The 24,083-nt window shown below is 34.7% G+C and overlaps 2 protein-coding genes across 2 annotated transcripts in view; both read right to left on the bottom strand.

Annotated features, from left to right (window-relative positions):
• LOC113064556 (adhesion G-protein coupled receptor G7-like) overlaps nucleotides 1-18,701 on the bottom strand; it is a 35,861-nt gene extending 17,160 nt beyond the window's left edge. The window contains exons 1-9 of the mRNA XM_026235409.1: nucleotides 18,606-18,701; nucleotides 18,402-18,493; nucleotides 14,400-14,536; nucleotides 14,166-14,294; nucleotides 13,144-13,232; nucleotides 12,745-12,857; nucleotides 11,749-12,077; nucleotides 10,834-10,915; nucleotides 7,061-7,219 (exon numbers count right to left, since the gene is read on the bottom strand). Of these exons, the coding sequence (XP_026091194.1) occupies nucleotides 7,061-7,219; nucleotides 10,834-10,915; nucleotides 11,749-12,077; nucleotides 12,745-12,857; nucleotides 13,144-13,232; nucleotides 14,166-14,294; nucleotides 14,400-14,536; nucleotides 18,402-18,493; nucleotides 18,606-18,701 (1,226 nt within the window). The remainder of the gene's footprint in view (nucleotides 1-7,060; nucleotides 7,220-10,833; nucleotides 10,916-11,748; nucleotides 12,078-12,744; nucleotides 12,858-13,143; nucleotides 13,233-14,165; nucleotides 14,295-14,399; nucleotides 14,537-18,401; nucleotides 18,494-18,605) is intronic.
• A 2,697-nt stretch (nucleotides 18,702-21,398) lies between these two features.
• On the bottom strand, nucleotides 21,399-23,044 carry LOC113064555 (histidine-rich glycoprotein-like). The gene is made up of 2 exons (XM_026235408.1): nucleotides 23,030-23,044; nucleotides 21,399-22,118 (listed from the first exon to the last, which is right to left on the bottom strand). The coding sequence occupies exons 1-2, from the start codon at nucleotides 23,042-23,044 to the stop codon at nucleotides 21,399-21,401; spliced, it is 735 nt and encodes a 244-aa protein (XP_026091193.1).
• Nucleotides 23,045-24,083: the final 1,039 nt, after the last annotated feature.

Genomic DNA, 24,083 nt, shown 5'->3' with positions numbered 1-24,083 from the left:
CTTTTATGGCCAAATGCTTTGAAAATCCTGCCTTGAACTCAGCGAGATTAGAAAAGCAGTCATCAGTGAAATGTTGTGAACACAACAAAAGGGATTTGTTGTCCTGCTCTGGTATTGTGGTAAAAATAAATTTTAGCCATTGGTTCTTCTGATCTTCATTCTTTGGCAGTGAAAATAAAACAAACTTGACTTTACAATTAAAAACACACTGTCTCCTCGTCATGATGCTATCACACCAACTACTAACCAGAGTGTCTGTGTAGGGGGTGGGGCAGGTCAGAGTTTTGTTTCTCCCAAGACGGTAGGCGGAGATTATTATGCAAAGTGTTCTCGTTACGTACAAAGAGATGGGCAAAAGATTTGGAATCTATAACGACTCATTTCATCGATTCAGAGTCAACTCCTTACTTTATATGTACTACGTATTTTTGCTTAATAATGTTATCGTGCACATTTTATTTCACCAAACATTTCTAATTTGCGATATTATTAAGACGTGTGTCTGTGAAATCTGCGAGATCTCTCATGCACGCCGCGGAGGGTGTCTGTCAGTCACATACACACACAACAAGAATGAGCGCGGCGCACACACACGCATAAGGGGCCATTCACATACCGCGCTCATAATGGAAGCGACGCGGTCGCGACGCGGTGCAACGAGCTCGTTTTTTCCAGGCGCGTCCGCACCGAGTTAAAAACATCTCATGTAACTTCCTCACCTTTTCCGTAACAACGTTGAAAGCTCAGCCAAGATGAAGGAACAGCTGATAGCTGTATGTGGATTTTTACATTAATTTTGTAGCAGAGCTACTGCAAGCAGTTTTTAGTGCTGCAAATCCATTTATCCATTGCTGAAATTTCTGCGTCTTCATGGAGAGAGCAGGTCATGGTTGCTTAGCAACGGCAGACTCCTCAGGAGCACAAGTGCCCTAGGCTTGCAGAAAATGCTGGTTGTCATAAGTGCAACAAAATTTTTGCATGTAAGGGCGGAACCAAAAGCAATCTGTCAAAGCATTTTTCAAAAGTGCATTATGTGCAGACAGAGAAATGCAAAGTTTTCGACTGTCTAACACAACACAAAGTAACACAACACAAAGTACCGATGAGAATACCGTTAAAGTACCGGACCGTTAAGCAGTATCGTAAGAGTAGTAATACCGTTAAAACCTTAATGATACCCATCTGTCACAACTTTCACTAGATGCTTTTATTGTATAGACAACATTAAACTGGAAACTATTCAGAAGTTGTATGAATCTATTCTAAGGAGGTTGAAATCCGTACTAAAGGCAAATGCAGTAAAAAGTGGTAAAACATCTTAATAATAAACTTGCTTATTTCCCACGTGGTCACATTATTCTGTCCAACTGCTGCATATGGGTTTTTTTTTTTTTTTTTTTTTATGTTTGGTTTAAATCTACAATTTAAGATTTACATGAGTCATCTATGTTAATGGTATTTTATATTGAGATTATTTTCATCTTCTGAGTTCCTTGTTCCCGGTTTCCTGCACTCTAAATAAAAAAATGGTTCTTTATTTGCAGTAACTGTTTTAGTTATCATCCTGTAGAATATTTTATGATAAAATGGCTCTTTGTTTTAGAGTATAGGATTCGTTATTTGTGCTTTTGTCTGTTTCTTTCTTCTGTTGAACACAAAATAAGATACTTTGATGAATTATGGAAGACAACTATGGAACTTTGGTTATCAATTGTTCAAAATATCAACTTTTGTGTTCAACAGAAGAAAGAAACTCATACAGGTTTGAAATAGCATGAGGGTGAGTAAATGATGACGTATATTTCTCTTTTTTGGGGTAAACTATTCTCTTTACTGTCTACACCTGGTTTGTTTGGGGTTGGTTTCTCTTGTTTGGGGTTGGTTTCTCCTGTTACTCATTCATTTCAAGCTGTGTCATTCTGTGCCTTTCTTTTGGGAGAGTTTAGACTTATTTTGGAAAATATTGTTAGATCTTAGATGAGATTTTCATCTTGCTTTTAGTGTAACCTACCCATGACTATGTGTTAATATATAACAAACACACACAAAACAACAGTTTAAAGTAGTGTCGTTTCACATTGCCTGAACCTTGAGAGCAAAAAAAGAATACATAAAACAAACCACATTCATTTCCAGATAATGTTTTTATGGCTACAATGTAAATGTAAATCAATTATTTGTAAAGGTTAAAGGACTCTCTGCATTGTAATATCTGAAATTTCTCTCAACTTTACTTGTACAATATGATTATATGAAACTATGCATTTGATATTAAAATAAAATTAAGATCTTAATCTTAATTAAGTCAACAGACAAATGGTTTTCTATCACTAAAATACAGTAGTTTAAATAAAAATATAATAATAAGTGTTGTATATGATTGTCTGGTTTTTTTATGCTGCCTTCACATGCTATCGGAAATTTCCCACTTCCCACTTGAAGTCAGGACTATGAGCTTGTCGTATTAAAGAGCTTTAATGTCGGAAAGCATAAAATGTAGCATCCCATTAGTTGACTATCATAAGCATCCAGTGCACTACTTATGCAGTTTGCTGACAATTCTGGGATTTCGGTCAAATACATGCTTCTTTCACTCCTTATAACACATACAATATGCTTCGAATGATCATTCATATCTAGCCTATAAATACACTATTTTAGCATCAAGACAAAGTTACGTAGTTGTTGTGAGAAAAGCATTGACAGCAGCCATGGTTGTCCCCTCCACCATGTATAAAGATTATGACCCGCCCAACTCGGGGAAATCTGGTATAAAAATTATTTCCCAATTTCCCAGTAATAAATATAACTTCAGAGGCATTCATGTCTATTTTCTAATTGGGAAACTCGTATTTACGATAATTCCAATAGAACATGAAGGCAGCAAAAGGCTCCCCCACTGATTCAGCATCAGAATCCTGTTTTTGTCGAGTCCTTGTCCTGAGATAAGACTGCAGTGTGAATAAAAGGAAAATCTGAAAACCCTTTGAAGAACAGTAAATGTAGTGGTCAGTCACCAATCAATGCAAAAATCTTAAAACATCAGCTTGAATAAATTTAACAAAAATATGTTCTGAACATAAAATACAGTACTTAGTTTCAGTTTATCAAAAATGTTAAGTATAGTGTATTAACACACCTGTGTTGTGTTGCAGAGACAGAAGACCACACTGAGAATGATGTAAAGTGTTTTTTCATGAGTGATGAGCACAAAGTAACCAACGATCCAGGACAAACCGAGCACCGCAGCCAGAGAGAAACTACTCAAAATCTTCTTCTTCATAGAAATCCCTCGTGAGCTAAAGAACCAAAATTAACATTTAAATAATATAGAAAATTTTAAAAAACAGCACTCTTAGAATTACACCTCAGAAACTGCTCACATGAAAGAATTCAAACTATATTCAAACCAAAACTGCAGTGGTGGAAAGAGTACTGAACATTTTTACTTAAAGGGGGGGTGAAATGCTCATTTTCACTAAATATCCTGTTAATCTTGAGTACCTATAGAGTAGTACTGCATCCTTCATAACTCCAAAAAGTCTTTAGTTTTATTATATTCATAAGAGAAAGATAGTCTGTACCGATTTTTCGCGGAAAAACACGAGCGCCTGGAGGCGTGACGTGTGGGCGGAGCTAAAGAATCACGAGCGCGAGTAGGCTTTTGCGTTGAGAGCGTTTGGAAGCTATGACACAGATCCAGAGCCTGAAATTTAACATGAGCAGCATCAGCAACGACGTCTCTATGTGGTATGTACTGAAACTATATATTTGCTTAGCGGTTTTGGAAAATGACTAAGTTCCACTTTATGTCGTCTTTTTTTTTTTTTTAAGCTGTACATGTGGAAAGTGCAGTTTGATGACAACATCGCATGTTGTTTACTTGATGTGCTTACGCGCCGATTGCTAAGTTAACAACACAGAGATATTCGTTGGGACTGCATTATCCTTAAGAAATAAACGATGTGCAAATCCGGCGTCAAACTGGGCCTTGTTTGTAAAACAAGCATCTTCGAAATGCAGGGAAAAAACAAAAACACTTGCACAACTCCGTTGATGCTCTGTAAAAATAAACTCCATCCACTGGTCCCTTAATGCTGTTTTTTTTTTTGGTAATCTGTGCAGGGTTGTCTTGCCCTGGCAACCAAAAACACACTTCTTTTGTGACGTTTCGCTCTCTCGCTCTGATCAGTGAATGTCTGTGCTCAGCCTCGCTATACGGGAGCGCGCGCTCTTCCGGCAGAAGTGCCTTAGGACCCATATAAGGAAATTCCGCTCCATTTAACGTCACACAGACCCATACTCGAAAAAAACTTTCCGAAACTTGTGACAAACCAGAAGAGGTATTTTTGGAACAAAAATACTCCTTCAAACGTACAACTTAATTTTTTAAACTTGTTTAGCATGGGAATCCAACTCTTTAACAGTGTAAAAAACTCAGTATGCATGAAATAGCATTTCACCCCCCCTTTAAGTACAATTACTGTTACATTGCTTAAATAATACTCAATTACAAGTAAAAGTGCTGGTGTCTAAACACTACTTAAGTAAAAGTACAAAGCACCCCTCTACTCAGAGTACTAATTACTAGTTACTTTTTAGCCGTTGATATTTAATGAATTGCCAAAAATATCAGTATCAAAGATCTATGTGGATAAAAGCTACTTTGAACAAAACCCACTTTTATCTTATTGACAAAGTATGTTAAGTCGTGATCATGATACAGGAATTTCTCAAGGTATTCTTCAATATCTTGAAAGATATCAGTATCAAAGTATCCGTGAACCATAAGTTGCAACAGACTTCAGTGTTGTGATGTATTTCCAGGTGTAATGGAATATTGAATAAAGGGCAGGGTTTTATCGTGGTGCACCTCCACTCCACTTCTTGCTCATAAGAGAGATTTAAGGTTGCATTGGAGCAGTTAAAGGGTTCCTATTATACTCTTTTACAAAGTCTTCATTTTGTTTTGGGGGTATTTTGTTAACTTAGAACATGGTCTCATGCTGGGTTGTTTGAAAAATTCATTATTTTTAATATAATTTGTATTATTACAATACCTTTCTCCCCAGACAATTTTTTCCCCCAGTGTACTGACTTGCATTGTTCAGTTGTTTGCCACAAGACTAGAAATTACTAAAAAAGTAAGTAGGGTCATTTTTGATTTTATGAAGACCGATCATTTTTCAATACCAATGGCAAAACTACCACATAATGCCATAGATATTTGAATGTTTTATTTTTTTTTTCTTATGTCCATCCATTTTTTTCAAGGCACTCATTATTTCAAGCTTTGAAATTGGTTTAATCCAAGTCTTCTAAAAAGACAAATTTGCTTTATGAACAGTTTTTATATAGGCTTTTATTTACATACATATCAATATTCATGAATTATCATTACAAAATTTTAAATCGTAAACATTTGCTCATTCTGTTTATTTGTGTCTTTAAAATAGGGTAACGTAAGTATTTACATTATTTACCTTATTTTAACTTTACCATATTTTAGTAATGTAAGTAAGCAGTTTAATGTAAGTGAGTTATGTAAGAAAGCAATGTAATGTAAATGAGCTGTATAATATAAGTGAGTAATGTTGTAAAAGAGCAGTGTAATATAAGTCCGTAATGTTGTGAATGAGCATTGTAATTTAAGTCAGTTTTGTAAATAGTGATTTATGTGACTTAAATTATTTCTTATTAAACTGCAATTTAAGTAAAAAGTTTTTTGAAAAACCAAAACCTGCTTCAGTCGTCATTTGCTGCTGAATTGTGTTAACATGCATATAGAAACATAAGGAGAACAAGAGATTGATTGTTAGAGTCTATTTGTAATTAATACTATAGTAGTTCAGTTTCCTTTACATCTTTAACTAGATGTCAATTTATCAATTGAATGGGTGACCTATCCTCATTAATCATGCAAACATTCATTTATAGAACTATAGATCGATGTATAATATATATCTATGCCTCATTGTTAATTCTTGAAGTAAACTTGTGCCCATTTGGTGAACAAATAAACTGTTTTAGACCACTGCTCGAGTTGAACACGATGTGTCCGGAGTGTGTGTGACACAGGTGAGTTCTCCTAGACTCAGTGCTGCTCTTTTATTTTGATTAGATAATCATTAACTGTTCAGGAATAGAAGCAGTTAAAGTTTGAGATTATACTTTCTGCTTGCATAATTATAGGGCCCTATATGATGTGGAAAATGCGGACATAATCACAGAATCCTTTCACGGAAAGGAATTCACAGTTTAACATGGAATGTCAAGGAATTTGTCAAATTTTGAACGAATTAATCAAAATTAGGTCATTACACTTAAATCAAATCGATATGGACAAGTATGTGTAACTATTAATCTGTAAAAGTCTATTTAAATATTAATCCTGCATGTTCTGAGTGTCTCTGTTAGTTGTTTTATGCATTCAAATAATTAGACATGCTAAAACACATAATTTGGTAATAATAAAAAATATGGTGAGAAAAAATAAACATTTCAACGTCATTTTTGTTAAACATTAAATTGATGAGAAAATATATACATTTCATGATTATAATTAATTTTACTTTATTTTTGTTTAATAAACTTTAATTTGACTATTAAAAAGGAACAGATAAAAAATAAAATAGAAAAAATAGAATCCAGAAAAATGTCAACAGGAATAAAGGAATTTGGAAAAAATAAAACAGAGTTTAGGAAAAATAAACAGATTTCATAGGGCCATATTAGAGTGTGGTAATTTCAACAATTACTATTACTATTATTATTACTACTACTACCACTAGTATGCTTCATTACATTTTTTTTTAATTAAATAAAGCACTACTTTAGTTTTTGTTCAGTATCCATTTTAAAAACTATCGGTTAAATAATCGGTATCGGCCAGTGTGGTCCAACCTAGCTATCGGTATTGTCAAAATCCACTATCAATTGACCTCTTGTGAGTAGTTGTAATTCGTTACCTCAAACACTGCTAATGTTATTAACTGCATCAATTAAGTTTACATTAAACTTTGTTTTAAACAGACCTTTCTGTCAAGGTTCAGTTACGTACCTCTTGAGGTTGGGACTCACACAGCAGATGGTTTGAGAGAAGTAGACAAGCAGAGATGTGTTAAAACACAACATGACCGCTAGAGGGAGCAAGAAACCCCACAACATCGGCCGCTTCGGATCAAACCTTCCCGCCTTGTCCAGAGACGCCAACCAACAACTGCAGCAGTAAGAAGAGAAATAAAGACTTGAGAAAAAAAAAATAACTGGGGAATTTGTAGGTAATGTCCTACCCAATACTACAAATTATAGAAGCCTGTTTCCACCACAGTTGATAAAAATATGATTCTGTAATACATTATAATGCGAAACTTTCTCATAATTATGACATAGTAACTCTTAACATTGAGAAACATTCTTGCAATATTGACCTATTTTTTTTTTTTTTTTGTCATAATGAGAAGATTTCTCATAATAATTACTTAGTTTCTCATAATATTATCTGTTCATGAAGTTCACGTGTAATGGCTTTAATTTCTTCATAAATTTTTTACAAGAAAATTTCTTAATTTATTATGAGAAAATTATAAGTCGCACTGGACTAAAAGTTGCATTTATTTAGAACCAAGAACCAAGATAAACATTACCGTCTACAGCCGCCAGAGGGCGCTCTATGCAGCTTAGTGTAGACTACAGGAGCACTGAGCAGTATAGAGCGGCTGTAGACGGTAATGTTTTCTCTTGGATCATTTCTCTCAGTTCATGTCAAATTAATTTTGAGAAATAAGTCACACCTGACTATAAGTCGCAGGACCAGCCAAACTATGAAAAAAAGTGCGACTTATAGTCCAGAAAATACGATAAGTCATATTATGAGAAACTATGTCATTATTATGAGTAAATAAGTAAACATTTAGAGAAAATTTCTTATTATTGAGAGAAAAAGTCATTATTGTGAGAAAGTTTTTGTTTATTATGAGAAAATAAGTAATTATTTCGAGAAAATAAGCCGATATTTTGAGAAAGTTTATTCATTATTATAAGAAACTTTCTTGTAATTACGAGAAACTGTATTTCTTCATAAAATGGCAAAAAAAGTTATTTTTCAAATTATTTTGAGAAACTAAGCCATTATTGTGAGAACGTTTCTTGTTGCTATGAGAAACTAAGTCATTATTATGAGAACATTTCTCATTATTATGAGAATGTTTCTCATTGTTATGAGAAACTAAGTCATTATTATGAGAAAATGTATTGTTATTATGAGAACGTTTCTCATTGTTACGAGAAACTAAGTCATTATTATGAGACCGTTTCTCATTGTTACGAGAAACTAAGTCATTATTATGAGAAAGTTTCTCATTATCAAGAGAAAATAAGTCATTATTATTAGAAAATAAGTCAATATTTTGGAAAGTTTATCATTATTGTGAGAAAATAAGTAATTATTATGAGAAACTAAGTCATAATTATGAGAAACTGTCATTTATTTAGAGAAACTAAGTCATTATTATGAGAAAGTTTCTCGTTGTGAGAAAATAAGTCATTATTTCGAGAAATTAGGTAATTATTATGAGAAAATAAGTCATTATTTTGAAAAAGTATCTCATTATTATTAGAAAATAAGTCATATCGAGGCAAAGTCAACATTTCGAGAAAGTTTCTCATTATTGTGAGAAAGTTTCTCATTGTTGTGAGAAAATAAGTTATTATTTCGAGAAAATAGGTAATTATTATGAGAAAATAAGTCATTATTTTGAAAAAGTATCTCATTATTATTTGAAAATAAGTCATTATTTCAAGAAATGTCAATATTTCAAGAAAGTTTCTCATTATTGTGAGAAAATAAGTAATTTATTTGAGAAAGTTTTTCATTATTACACGAAAAGTCATTACTTCGAGAAAGTTTCTCATTATTATGAGAAACTTTTCTCAATATAATGAGATTTTTTTTTCGAGAAAAGTCATTAGTATGAGAAAATAAGTAATCTTTTCAAGAAAATAGGTCATTATTTTAAGAAAATATGTCATATGAGAAGATTTGTACATTTTTCAAGAAAAATATTTTGATAGTTTTTTCATTGTTAATGACTTAACATCTCATAATAACGAGAAACTTTCTCAAAATAATGAGACACTTTCTCATAATAATTAGAAACTTTCTCAAAATAATGAGAAACTTTCACGTATCATTGAGAACATTTCTTGACTTATTTCCTCTTAATAATGAGAAAATTTCTCGTAATTACTTAGTTTGTCATAATAATGAGAAACGTTCTCGTAATAATGACTCAGTTTCTCATAATAGTGAGGAACCTTCTCGTAATAATGAGACTCTTTTTCGAAATAATGACTTAAAATCCACAAATAAAAACTCACAAAAAAAAATGTAATCGATGCATGCGCATCACAAGAGTGTCGGCACGCTATCGACATCAGTTGGTCAAAGCCATGCCGTAACAGTGCAAACATTGCTTGTTCTGTAATCTGAAGTGTTTAATGCTATAATCTGTCATTAAACAACGATTTCACATAATTTATCTGCATGTACTGTTTTGTTAATTTGTAGCATTTAAGTTGTGTACTGAATTTGGTTCTGTCTGTCTTTGTACTTCAAGCCACATTAAGTATTTTTCAAGTTAAGCGTTTGTCCTGTAACAAGAGGGACGATGAAGATCAAGTGGTTTGCGATGGTAACGAACAACGATGCTTTGTGCTTTTGAAATTAGATTGGTTACTAACTGTATGAACATTGTATGCTTGTGATGCATGAAAGGGACTGCTAATAAAACTAATAAATAATTTAAATAAACATATATAAATCAAGTTTATATGTGTAATGGATTTAAATTTCTTCATAAAATGCTTGGATTTCTTAACTGAATTATTAGTCTGGAATGTTTGAAGCCATAACTATCTGGCAGAGTAACAGTGCCACAAATTAACCAAAGACTACATTCAGATAATTAATTTAAAATCATTATTTAATACCATTATACACTTCAAATTACAGAAAAAGCTACGTTTGTGCTGTTACTGCATGGCTTTGACCATAGATGTTGTTAGTGTTCCGTCACCCATTGCGCATGTGTCGATTAAGATTTTTGTGTGTGTGTGTGTGTGTGAATTAAGTTATTATTACGAGAAAGTTTCTTATTATTACAAGAAAGTTTCTCATTATTACAAGAAACTAAATCATTATTACGAGAACGCTTCTAATTATTATGAATGCGAATGAAGTGGAAGTCTTGCACATTCACAGACGGCCATTTCTAGCCAACTTGACACCCTAGGTGAAATCCCCTTTGGCGCTCCCCCAGAATATACATACATATATATATATATATATATAGAGAGAGAGAGAGAGAGAGAGAGAGAGAGAGAGAGAGAGAGAGAGAGAGAGATCTGAATGCATTAGTTGCCCAAATCTGAATGCATTAGTTGCCCAAATTCTTAGCTGTAAAATCATTGTGTTGTCACTAGATGCCTGTACAGCTCTATGCAACAATCCCTATTAGCTAAGACATTTCACATAATTTGCAACTAAATCACACATAAATTAATTTATTTCATTTAGTTCAAGTTTAGATATTATCAATGGTTACTTTTTATATGCATCTGTTTTTGTTCAATTGTTTTGTTGTTGTTACTTGAAACATTGAAACAACTCGAAATCAATTTCCAGAACATTCTCGTTCACTATTCCTGGCTGGTGGAATGATCTTCCCACCCCTACCCAGAATTCTGAATCTCTGACAATTTTAAAGCAACAGCTGGAAATGCATCGAAACTACTTGGCTTCATCATGTAAAAAAGAAGTAATTTTTCACTTACAACTGCTCTTGTCGATAACCTAAAGGGTCCCTAAAGCTGTAGGTGGTGGACAGTGAGACGCCAACAATAACAGCAGGCAGACCTAGACATATTATATATGAATGTGATTTTTCAGAATGATTATAATAAATGATATGATTATCCTCATGCTTTATATCTTGATATTAGGCTACTTTTGCTCACTTAAAGTTAAACTTTAAACAATAAATTAATAACAGTTAAATGCCAGCTAATCTAAAAAAAATATCCATTTTCATACAGTATAATGTTGTGAAGCTTAAATTCACATATAGAATTTAAAATTATTGTTTATTTACTGTTATAGATGTATATTAACTAAATAGTATAGAATTTTTATATTAACATAATGTGGCATGAAATCAGTATCATTCCGAACTTTACTATTAAATATAAACTATTTAATACCATTTGTGACCCTGGACCATAAAACCAGTCTTATGTCGCTGGGGTATATTTTTAGCAATAGACAAAAAGATAAATGTATGGGTCAAAATTATAAATTTTTATTATATAAAAAAATCTAAAATCATTAAGATATTAAGTAAAGATCATGTTCCATGAAGATATTTTGTAAATTTCCTACCTTAAATTATATCAAAACAAAATGTTTGATTAGTAATATGCATTGCTAAGAATTCTTTTGGACAACTTCAAAAGCGTATTTTTTCGCACTGTCAGATTCCAGATTTTCAAATAGTTGTATCAGCCAAATATTATCCGATCCTAATAAACCATATATCAATCGAAAGCAGATTTATTTTAGAAATCTCAATTTTGAAAAATTTACACATAAGACTGGTTTTGTGGTCCACAGTTACATTTATCCTTTATTTACAAGTTATGCAAAGAGAATTAAACTGTCATGACTTTTAATATCAGTGTGTTTAAATGTACCCCAGCCGACTGTCATGGCGATGGTGCGGAAAGCTCGGGGTGGACCGTTGAGGGCATTTCTAATGAGGAAAAACACATGAGCTGCATACAGGATGTTCCAGGCAAACGTGGCCAGCAGGAAGTACTGCAACAGAGCTGTGATTGCTGTACAAGGACCCTGATCGACATTCTCCTGCACATCTGAAGAAGGAATAATATTATGCTCTGAAACAGAAGCCTTTGAGTTCTGGACCGGGTTGTTGATCCCAAAAATGAAGAGCAGGTAGTAGGTGGTCATGCACAAACAGATGTTCACCAAGAGCATAGTGGAGTTGGCTCCTCTCTGTTTCCTGTAGAGTTTATGAAAAAGAAAAAATTCAAGAGGATTAATCTACAAAGAAGGAAAAAATATACAGTTTAATTTTGACAGTTCTACAAACCAGTTCTATAGAATTATTATTAGTTTGGTGAACATAATACAATAGAAATACATGATATGCAATAAATATTGTTTTCCAGTAAAAATATTATTGATGCACCAATATTAGAATAATACAATTCTGGGCAGTATGCTGATAATTATTTGCTCTTTATGGTTAAAATAATTTTTAACACAAAATTAAAAAAATAAAACACACAAAAAAAGTAAAAATCATTTTAAATGCTAAAGGTAAATTTAAGCATCACAACATTATATTGTACAGTATGAAACATTGACATTCATTGATTTGCTAAAGATTACATGTAACAATGTTGTAAAATAGTATTTTAAAGAATGAATTTTATATTATCTAATATAGATATGGTACAAATATATGGGAGAAAAGAAAAGAAGTGGACTTACGATTAATTGCCGCTTTGAACTATTATGTAATTGTGGCATCCATAATTGTAATTGCGATTAGAAATGTTATTAATTGTGCAGCCCTAAATCACAGTTTACAGTGAAATAAGTATTTTACCATGGTACAGTACAGTAAAGGACCATTTATTCTTAAATGTACCCAGTGCATTTACCTGGTCTTAATTTGATAAACTGCGGTGAGGACCAAACCCACAATAGACAGACTGCATCCCACAATGCTGATCCAGTTTAAAGCTTCAGAATAAGTGTAGTCTGCTCTAAAGCTCTACAAGGAGAGAAAAATATTGATAAAACATGTTTATAGTTCACCTACATTCACCAAACATTAAAGTGCCCTGTGTATTATTACTAACTATGACATGAGGTAAGCTAACGAAAGATTCTCTTGAAATCAGTTATGATTTGTGTCTCCTGTGCCCTTGATGCAAGGAACATCATTTACTGCATATATAGAGAGTTTCTATAGGAAATTATGTTCCATTATGCTGCCTATCTAGGCACCTCACTAGCTTTTAAAGCAGCTTTTTTTAAAACATGTATGTTAAACTAACCACAAGAACTGCAAAGTTGGTGGTGTGGTTACATTCACAGTGCATTCCATTGGTATCGTGTATTTTGACGCAGCCCTCTGTTCTCCAGTCTCCATGAGCATAGTCCCAAAACACACATGCAAAGTCATAAGGTGTTGAGCCGGATGTATTCTGGAAACATAAAACACAATATATATATATATATATATATATATATATATATATATATATATATATACATACACACACACACACACACACACACACATACACATACAAGTCTAAAACTATACGACAACAAAGATACAAACATTTAACTTTTACAAAATTATTACTATTAAACTACAATTTTTAATGTTTAATTTGAAAAGAAATACACTGAGAAATTTTAACTAGTTAGGTAATTAACTTGTTTTATTCCTAATTTATTATATCTTTATAACAGATTGCATTATTAAAATTAAGATTTTAAATATGAGTTTAGAATTGTATTATTATATTAATTTATTAAAATATTTGTATAAATATATATGTAAAATAAATCTAAAAAATGTTTTATTCCGTGTCAATATTTCATTATATATTTCAAATATATTTATTTATTTTTTGGTTATCTTTTGGGCCAGGTTGCAATGTACAAACTGGCCATACTTGATCCTCATCACCTTGAAAGGATTTATTTGAAGTAACAACTGACTGTATGTTAATTCATATTTAGATATTCTATTGAATAATAACACAATTGACTGGGAAGCTGCTATATTTTATGTATTCATCATGACTTTACAGTCATTTACCTCTGGCCTGATGGTGAACTCCACGTTATCAAGCAAGCTTCTGTCTGACAGACTGGCCGACACTACCCTTCTCTTGGTATTGAGTTCACTATTAAATAGTTTTGAGTTGAAAAACTGATCATTTTCATAAAGCACCACTCCAATACCGAGATTTTTGTTCCCTATGGGGAAACAGACGGAAAATATATTCAAAACTTTGACTTTTAATTATATTCCTCAAAATGAGAACAGAAACATAAACAGTACCCCAGTCTTTCTGGGAATCCTTCTGCAGTTTGATATTTAACCGGAGATCAATGGGACGTCCCGAAGAGGATGCCATGTTAGCAGCCTCTGCACCCAGACCAGTTCTTTCTGGAGAATACTCCGACAGTCCTAGTAAAATGCAGCTTAGTTCAGTTTAAGAAGTAGAAATGTCTTTCTGATAATATCACAGATACTGTATAATAATTACACTTTATATGAGGTTTCGTCACTGACCTGTTGCAACGTAGAATTGCAATTGTGGGGTCCACTGTGACAACTTGATGCTTTGCACCACCAGGTTTGGTTGCACCAGTACACTAGAGTTAATGTTACTCATGTTCAAAGCAAAATCCTCCAAAGTCTCTGTGAGACTATAGAAATTATACACATACAAAAGTTAAACACATATACATCCAAACAACAACAACAATAATAGTTGCCTAATAATAATTATAATAAAATTCTTAGTCATTTTCTTAATTAATTAAGAAAGTTCATAAGTTTATCACGGTATCTGTTTTTCCGAAATTTTGATGAGTAATTAATATATCTAAATAAAAAATGTTGTAAAGGGACAAATAAATATATATGCAGTAGTATTTTTTTTTCTTCACTTCTTAAAAGGATCATATGATGTTTCTAAAAGGTCATTATTTTGTGTAATATGTGTTTATGCGGTTTGAGGTTAAAAAACACACTATTTTCCACATAATGTAGATTATTGTTTCTCCTCTATGCTTGCCTTTCTAAAATGCATCAATTTTTACAAAGCTCATCGGTCTGAAAAGCGAGGTGTGCTCTGATTGGCCAACTATCCAGTGCATTGTGATTGAATTCCTAAAAGCGTGTGACGGAAATGTTACGCCCTTTGCCATACTGTGATGCGTGTCCCGGTCAGAACACCAGCGCGATGAGACAAAAACAATAAAACCCATTACAAACAAGGCATTTGTTGCATCCAGTGGGGACATAATTATGGATTATAATGAATTATACTGTCTTTTTATGTGTAGCATTGCATGGCGCCACATAAACATATAAACATGTCTGCATTTGTGATCTTAGAAACGAAAAACAACAAGTGTTACTTTACTCTGCCCAAAACTCGTGTTTTAAATGGTCTCTCACACTCACACACACACACACACACACACACACACACACACACACAACAATATGCTGTTATACTCCATATAGCTCCATATGCAAGCCAGAAACTAAGCTTTTATTCCACATGCCTATCTAAAGGTTTAATGTTCCCACCTAGTGATCAACTGTAAAAATAACAAATTTTACCTCTTCCCAACAGGAAAACCACCAGACATCAGGAAATCGTGATTTTATGGTGTCATGGCTTTGCGATTAAAAAATTTCATCATAATGGAAGTCAATGGGGCAAAAACAACCATGAACAATAAATGAGGGAGAAAAAATAAAAATCTAATGCTGCACAAAAACTAACAATGCCCAAGACTGTGATAAAAGGTAAAAAAAAAAAAAAAATCCAGTCCACAATCAGTTTTTTAAATTGAAAATAAGTCATTCTGTGTGTGTTTTTTTTTTCCCCAGATCAGTGATTTTTATAGTCTCATTAAAAAATGTTTACTAAACTTGGGCTTTTGTTGTTTACTTAGAAAAAAAAAATACATATATATATATATATATATATATACATATATATATATATATATATATATATATATATATATATATACACATATATATACATATATATATATATATATATATATATATATATATATATATATATATATATATATATATATATACATATATAAAACGTACAGCACTTGAATTCCCCAGTTTCTCCCGAAATACATGAAAGTAACTGGCTGTTGAACTGGACGAAGAATAGAGTAAACTTTATTGTTCTGCTATGTCTGATATATGAATATAACACGTCTGCAAATTACATTTGAATAGATAGATAGTTTTTGCTGCTTCCATAGACATAAGTGTGTATTTTACAAACTACCACTGTATAGTTTTACTAGTGATTATGTATATTTAAATGTATGAAACCTAAAATAAACATTATGTGGTTGAAAACACTGTATATTAATTGTGATATATGACAAGCGCTGAGCACATCCGTCTCCGGCTCAGTGCCAGCCAACGCGCGAAAGCTGTTTGGATCTGGCAGTTCTGTGACGCCACTAAACGTTCTAAATCATACTCTCTGGAGCACAGAAATAAGAATCCAATATATGGTGCAATAATGCTAAAAAGGTTTAAATGTAATTTACATTTTAAATTATTTTTGTTAAAATATATCTGCAGACATTTGGACTGCCAACCAATCAGCAAACAGCAGGTGACTGTGACCCCAGCAATCTTTGATATAAACAGATAATTTTTGATTGCACATTGCTAGCTAGCGATATGTCGCAGAGCTCCTTTCTTAATTTTTTTTTAGCAAAAATCCTTGGCTTGATGGACAGCCGGACACAAGGCCTAACATTACACCTGATGAGGATGTTTCTCCCTCCCCGGGCCCAACATCAACAGACAGTGTTGCCAGATTGGAAATTGCAAAGTATTGTACCATAAGTGCAAAATTATCGTATTTGGAAGAAAATTATTACATTTAAAATTAACAACATTTTGACACAACCTGCAAATTACCACTAGGAGTATGGTTGGACGGAAGCAGTGCAACAAAAATACTGTCCCATAATTTTGCACAGTAATCTGACAATAAATGTGGCACACCCAGATTTTCCCAAAATATGTGTCAAAATAAGATTTGTCACCAAAAATCTGAGAATTCACAGAGAAAGTGGTTGCCAAAATAAGACTCAACTTTACCCCCTAGTGGACCAAAACTTCCCCAGCAATGCTTAAGGGTTAATTCACTGATTTTCGCTTTAAAGCTCCAGTATGCAATTTTTGTAATTGACCACAAGAGGGCGCATTTCCAACAATAACAAAGGCGAAGCTTGATGACGCTATGAAGCAGGTGACGATGGGAGAAGTCGTTTTTAATGTGTTTTCACCATAGCAATGTATCTAAATTGGATAAACGAATCATGATCACGGATGAGGTAATTTATTCGTTTTTGTATAACCTGTATATCTGATCGTATTATTTTATGTCATCATAATTAATGAACTGCAAGGAACGTGAAATGTTATACTATATGTAACCCCTCTCTCCTGGGTCCTCTCTGACGCTCCTCGCACTCGCTCCGAGTGGGGCTCGAACCCGGGTCTTCGGCATGGGAGGCAGACGCACTAACAAGGAGGCTAAATGGCTACAGCCACTAGCGTCTGGGAGTGAGGTTTACCTGCACAGCACTACTGGCTGGCCTCCGTTACATATATTATCCCGTTACAACTTACAGCTATTTGTTAAATGATTTGTTGGGTTAATGTTGTGCAGTGTTACGTGTTTATGGTTAATGCCGTCTTGTTTAACGTGCTCAAACCAATCGTTCTAAAAGTAAATTTGAACGAACATTTGCAAGTAATGACTAAATATATTTTTAACAACACATATCCGATTGTATTTAATTGTACTGCCATAATCTCGGTCACCACACGTGATAAAAATCCTTACCTTAGTACAAAGAACAATATAACTTTGCTTATAAGTGCTATTATTGAAACTGAAACAGTCCATTCGCCACGTTATGTTATTTTCTCACAGGTAACGTTATTGATAAAAAAAATGCTACAGTGACAGAATGTACAGGCATGTGGTGTAATTCATATCTATTAAAATCATCTTTACTGTAACTATTACGTTACTTGTACAATAACAAAATAACTCTGTCAAGTCCAAGATTTTCGCGCAGCTCTCTCCATCTCGTAAAGGCCTGGCCGATATTTATCCTGGTTTTATTCCTCCGTTTGTCACACAGTCTGCGTGTATCCGAATATGGACGCTTACGTTTTACTGGCACTTCAATACTCGCCAAAGAGTAACCGTGATCCATAACAACGACAACCAAACCATACGCGCGGCTATAACATAACCACCACTTCCGCATTTGACCATGTGATATTCCGGTGTGGTGGAACATCACGGTCTACACCGGAAAAAAAAGTATAGAGCGGACATTGCGTCACTGTTTTTAATTTTTTTGTATATATTAATTATTTGTATATATATATATAATTGCTTTACACAGAAACGTGGTTTTGTTATTATAAAACATTCACAGTGTGTGTGTGTGTGTTTGTGGCGGACAGGTATGTGTGGAGTGTAAATACTTCTCGAGAGCATCATAAGTGTCTTCAGAGTATCTATCTTTATCCGTGTGCATGAGCTGACTGATGGTGGCCACCACTGACTCTGCAACTGACTGTATAAAAGATATATCATTAATATTATTACAATATTATTACATTTCTACATGATGAAGTCACACTGTCAGACAGACAAATGAACATATTGTATTGTTTGTACATTCTTACCACATTTAACATGCTGGCAGACAGCAGGTTACTGACAGTTGTAGCAGCTGAGGTGATGTTCTCGGACGTCAGCTGCTCAGGTTTGGATGTGAGCATCTGGACACTGGAGGCAACGTTCAAATTCTGTTCCAGAGTCCCCTAAACAAAAAAAAACAAAAAAACCATTGTGCCAATATTTATTTAATCAAAAGCACTTAAAATGCCACAGTTCAAACCATTGACTAAAAATAACTACAGTAAACCAGAGGCAGTTGTAATATTGTTTTTTTTTTTTTTATTATTATTATTACATTTGACAACTACTACAAATATATAATCCTGTTTTTTTGCAGAATAAATTTGTTTGCTAACAATAATCAAACTCTTATTTACACTATTAAACTGCCACAAACTTAAAATATTATATTTTATACAATAAATTTATAGAATGGACTACAATTTTAACATTAAAATGTATAACATCATATGATAACATAATTAACAGAGCTTAATTTGAAAAATAAAATTGAACAAATTACATTCAAAACATTAATAAACACTATTGATACTAAAATAATACTTGCACTAACTTTTGTCATTCAAAATGAATGTGAATTTGTTAAAATTGTCAATCAGTGTCCTCTATTAAATTTCAAAGTCATAAATACAAACATTGACTCTGCTTTCTAACACCTCCAGGTTCAAGCCACAGTCCATAAGTTTAACTCCACCAAATGCAGGGGAAAGTGGTGAATTCAAACACTGAGCTGAGCCCTTTGGAAAACCAGCTACAGAAGACACGAAAGACACACAAGAACAGTTAAACATGCTTGCTTCAAGAACACAAACCAAAAAAATTTCAAACCAAATATTGGCAGTTTAGCATATTTTGTATTTCAAACAACTTCTGACACAAATAATAAAGTAAAATTATGATATATTTCTTAATAGTTTGTCAGGATAAAGGATCTGATGGCCATAACTTTTTTTCACTAATGCTTATATATATATATATATATTAGGGGTGTAACGGTTCACAAAATTCACGGTTCGGTTCGATACGATACACTGATGTCACGGTTCGGTTCGGTTCGGTTCGATACGTTTTAGATACAGCAAAATGTAAAAACATCTCAACTTTTCAGAATGCCGCAAGCGCACCGCGGGTCATGTGACAAGAACCAACCAATCAGCTTCATCCTTTCCCGTAACAACGTTGAGAGCTCAGCCAAGATGAAGGAACAGCTGATCATAGTTGTATATGGATTGCAATTTTGAAATAAATTCAGTAGCAGAGCTACTGCAAGCGATTTTTAGAGCTGCAAATCCATTTATCCTTCGCTGAAATTTCCGCGTCTCATGGAGAGAGCACGTCATTGTTGCTTAGCAAAGACAGACGCCTCATGAGCGCTTCTGCCCGAGCGCTTTGGAAAGGAGGAGAAAGACGCGCTTAGCGTTTTCCATGCGTTTTTAGGCACGATATGTGAACGGCCCCTAAGGCGCTCGCTCACTCAGCACGCGCTGAAGGCTCGTTGCAAAATGTCTAATGCATTTAACAGACCAGAAATATAAGATCCTAAAATAACCAACAGGTCTGGTGTTTGGGTTGGATTCCCTGTAAGCTATAGTGTCTAAATGCTGCAGGGATAGTTTGCTGCGTGCATGTTTCTCCTTTTTTTTCGTCTTTTCCCAGATAGTACTGACGCATATATCCCAGATATTCCCGCTGTTTTTTTTTTTTGTTTTTTTTTTGTAATCCAGCTGGTGTACCCTGTCATGTTGCAGATGCGACATACCGTTGTTTTTTTATCCACCACTCTCTTGCCATCACCATTATAGCTTAAAGGGAATCCAAAGTGCACCCAAACACCAGACCTGTTGGTTATTGGAGGATCTTCTCATTTCTAGTCTGTTAAGCGCATTGGCTATTTTGCAACGAGCCTTCAGCGCGTACTGAGTGAGCGAGCGCCTGCTGAGTAGCCTAACATAAACATATAAGATGGTGTTTTTTTCTTCTCCGGGAGTGTCAGGGGCGTTGCCTGTTACGTTGTTTGGGTTATTGGGCTACCTTGTTGAACGCATATCATTATATTTCTTTCTCTCTCTTTTTTTTTTTTTTTCAAATATAATTAATTACTCCAACGAACCGTTCGGTATACATAATGCGTACCGCGTACCGAACCGAAAGCGTCGTACCGAACGGTTCAATACGAATACGCGTATCGTTACACCCCTAATATATATATATATAGTTTTTTTTTTTTTTGTATTTATGTCTGTTTACTTTGTAATACTACATACCACTGACTGTTCCTGGAGGGCAAAGCTGTGTTGAATAGTTCATCTGACCAATCACAGTGACTGGGAAGGTCAAACCGTTGAGTGTTTCCTCTGGACAGGTATTACCTGCAATGAAACTAAGTCATCCTCGACCAAAACTGGAAATGGTCTTACTTATTTTATAGGCCAGAATTTAAGAGAAATCTGAAATGCATACCTGTACGTTGAGATGTGGTCAAAATAGGGTTAGGGGTGGTAGTTGATGTTGACGAAGTAGTTGAAGTGTTAGTTATGGATGATCTGGTGGTTGTAGCACTTAATGTGGTGGTAGTAGTGATAAAAGGGGTGGTAGTAGGATTGGTAGTAGTGGTAATAGGGGTGGTATTAGTTATAACAGGGGTAGTAGTAGGGGTGGTAGTAGTGATAACAGGGCTGGTAGTAGGACTGGTAGTAGTGGTAGTAGGTGTGGTAGTAGTTATAACAGGGGTGGTAGAAGGGGTGGTAGTAGGGATCACAGGGGTGGTAGTAGGACTGTTAGTAGTGGTAGTAGGGGTGGTAGTAGTGATAACAGAGGTGGTAGTAGTTATAACAGGAGTGGTAGTAGGGGTGGTAGTAGTTATAACAGGGGTGGTAGTAGTGGTAATAGGGGTGGTAGTAGTTATAACAGGGGTGGTAGTAGGACTGGTAGTAGTGGTAATAGGAGTGGTAGTAGTTATAACAGGGGTAGTAGTAGGGGTGGTAGTAGTGATAACAGGGGTGGTAGTAGGACTGGTAGTAGTGGAAATAGGGCTGGTTGTAGTGATAACAGAGGTGATAGTAGGACTGGTAGTCGTGGTAATAGAGGTGGTAGTAGTTATAACAGGGGTGGTAGTAGGACTGGTAGTAGTGGTAATAGGGGTGGTAGTAGTGATAACAGGGGTGGTAGTAGGACTGGTAGTCGATGTAATAAAGGTGGTAGTAGTGATAACAGGGGTGGTAGTAGGACTGGTAGTAGTGGTAATAGGGGTGGTAGTAATTATAACAGGGGTGGTAGTAGGACTGGTAGTAGTCGTAATAGGGGTGGTAGTAGTGATAACAGGGGTGGTAGTAGGACTGGTAGTCGATGTAATAAAGATGGTAGTAGTGATAACAGGGGTGGTAGTAGGACTGGTAGTAGTGGTAATAGGGTAGGTAGTAGTTATAACAGGGGTGGTAGTAGGACTGGTAGTAGTGGTAATAGAGGTGGTAGTAGTGATAACAGGGGTGGTAGTAGGACTGTTAGTAGTTATATCAGGGGTGGTAGTAGTGATAACAGGGGTGGTAGTAGGACTGGTAGTAGTGGTAATAGGGTAGGTAGTAGTGATAACAGGGGTGGTAGTAGGACTGGTAGTAGTGGTAATAGGGTAGGTAGTAGTGATAACAGGGGTGGTAGTAGGACTGGTAGTAGTGGTAATAGGGTAGGTAGTAGTGATAACAGGGGTGGTAGTAGGACTGGTAGTAGTGGTAATAGGGTAGGTAGTAGTGATAACAGGGGTGGTAGTAGGACTGGTAGTAGTGGTAATAGGGTAGGTAGTAGTGATAACAGGGGTGGTAGTAGGACTGTTAGTAGTTATAACAGGGGTGGTAGTAGTGATAACAGGGGTGGTAGTAGGACTGGTAGTAGTGGTAAAAGGGCTGGTAGTAGGATTGGTAGTAGTAGTAGCTGTTTCTGTAGTATTTGGTATTGGATCAGATGAATTGGTGTTTAGATCAGGGGCGGCAGTCGCATTAAGCAGCGTAGCAGATGTTTGCCCATTGACATACAGTAACCTCTCATTTATAAATGCTGTTCAAACAGAAAAAATCGATTCAGTTTAGATCAGCACTATATTTTTGGTACAATAGGATTTTGTAAATTGTTTTTAAACACTTTAAATAATACTCTCAAAGTTAAAGTTCTTTATTGCCATTCATGGTTCCATTAAGAACTTTTAACATCCACAAAACCTTTACATTGCACAAAAGGATCTTTATTCTGGAAAAAGGATATTTATACTTCCAAAAGTGAGTTTTCACAGTGATGCCATAGAACAGTGGTTCTCAATTCCAGTCCTCATGTACTACATCTTGGCACATGTATATGTTTCTCTCATCACTTCAGACACTTGTTCTATTCAACGGTTAGTGCCCTGTGAAGTGGACATCACAGGATATTCCGACATGGTTCCAGTTCAAAGGGAGCGTATATGTTCCATTAAAAGGCATTAAAATGTGCATGATGTGAATTTAAATCATATTCATTTACAGAGGTATATTATGTCACACTTCTCTAGTAAGTTTAATCTGTTGTGCAAATGGTGTAGTGCAAATCTGTGAATGAATGTTCATGTCAGTCAGAGCACCATTCAATCACGGAGCACTCTTCTAACGAGCTGGTTATCTGAATCGTGTTAAATAAGAGACATGCAAAACATGCCAAACGGTGGTACATGACAACTAGAATTGAGAACCACTTTCATAGAAGAACCATTTTGGGTTCCAGAACCCAGAGAACATTTTTTAACCCGTTTTTGTTGCCAAATGTACCTTTCAGTGAGCAGTTTCTAAAGGGGTCATATAATGCGATTTCCATTTTTCCTTTCTCTTTGGAATATTACAAGTTCTTGGTGCATAAAGAAGATCTGTAATTTTGCAAAGACTAAAGTCAAATCCAAAAAGATATTCTTTATGAAAGTTAAGACTCATCCACACCCCCCTAAAATGGCTCGTTCTAACATGCCCCCACATCTCTATGTCACTATGTGGGAAGATTTGCATAATACCACCCAGATGTTCTCACAGAAAGAATGTGTACCTTTTATTCTCGTTGTAGTATTATTGTTGCCGCATCATTTCATATAGACGCTGTGTATTTCACTATGAAAGTGAAACTACTTTGTTTGACTTTCCTAAAGAGGACGATATCCACTTCATCATGCCTGGATCCAATCCTTAATCCTTGCTGGTAGCTGAGGAAATATATAAACTTTGCACTGTGGATTGCCGAATCAGTTTTCACTGTAAGACGAAGCCTAATGGACACTCCTTCGTAGAATCCTCCGGCAGCACCGGTCTCAAGCCCCCCACCTCTGCTCACTCTAGGTGTGTGATGATGTTTCGTTGAGAAAGCAGAACTACTTTGTTTGGCCTTCCAAAAGAGGAATTGACTAGAAATCATGTTTAGATCATGTTTATAATGTTTTTGTGACGAGTGGGGCGGGG

The sequence above is a fragment of the Carassius auratus genome, chromosome 47 (assembly GCF_003368295.1).
Source record: "Carassius auratus strain Wakin chromosome 47, ASM336829v1, whole genome shotgun sequence".
In the NCBI taxonomy this organism is placed as follows: Eukaryota; Metazoa; Chordata; class Actinopteri; order Cypriniformes; family Cyprinidae; genus Carassius; species Carassius auratus.
Note: the sequence above shows the minus strand (reverse complement) of the source record. Positions and strands in the feature narration are given on the sequence as shown.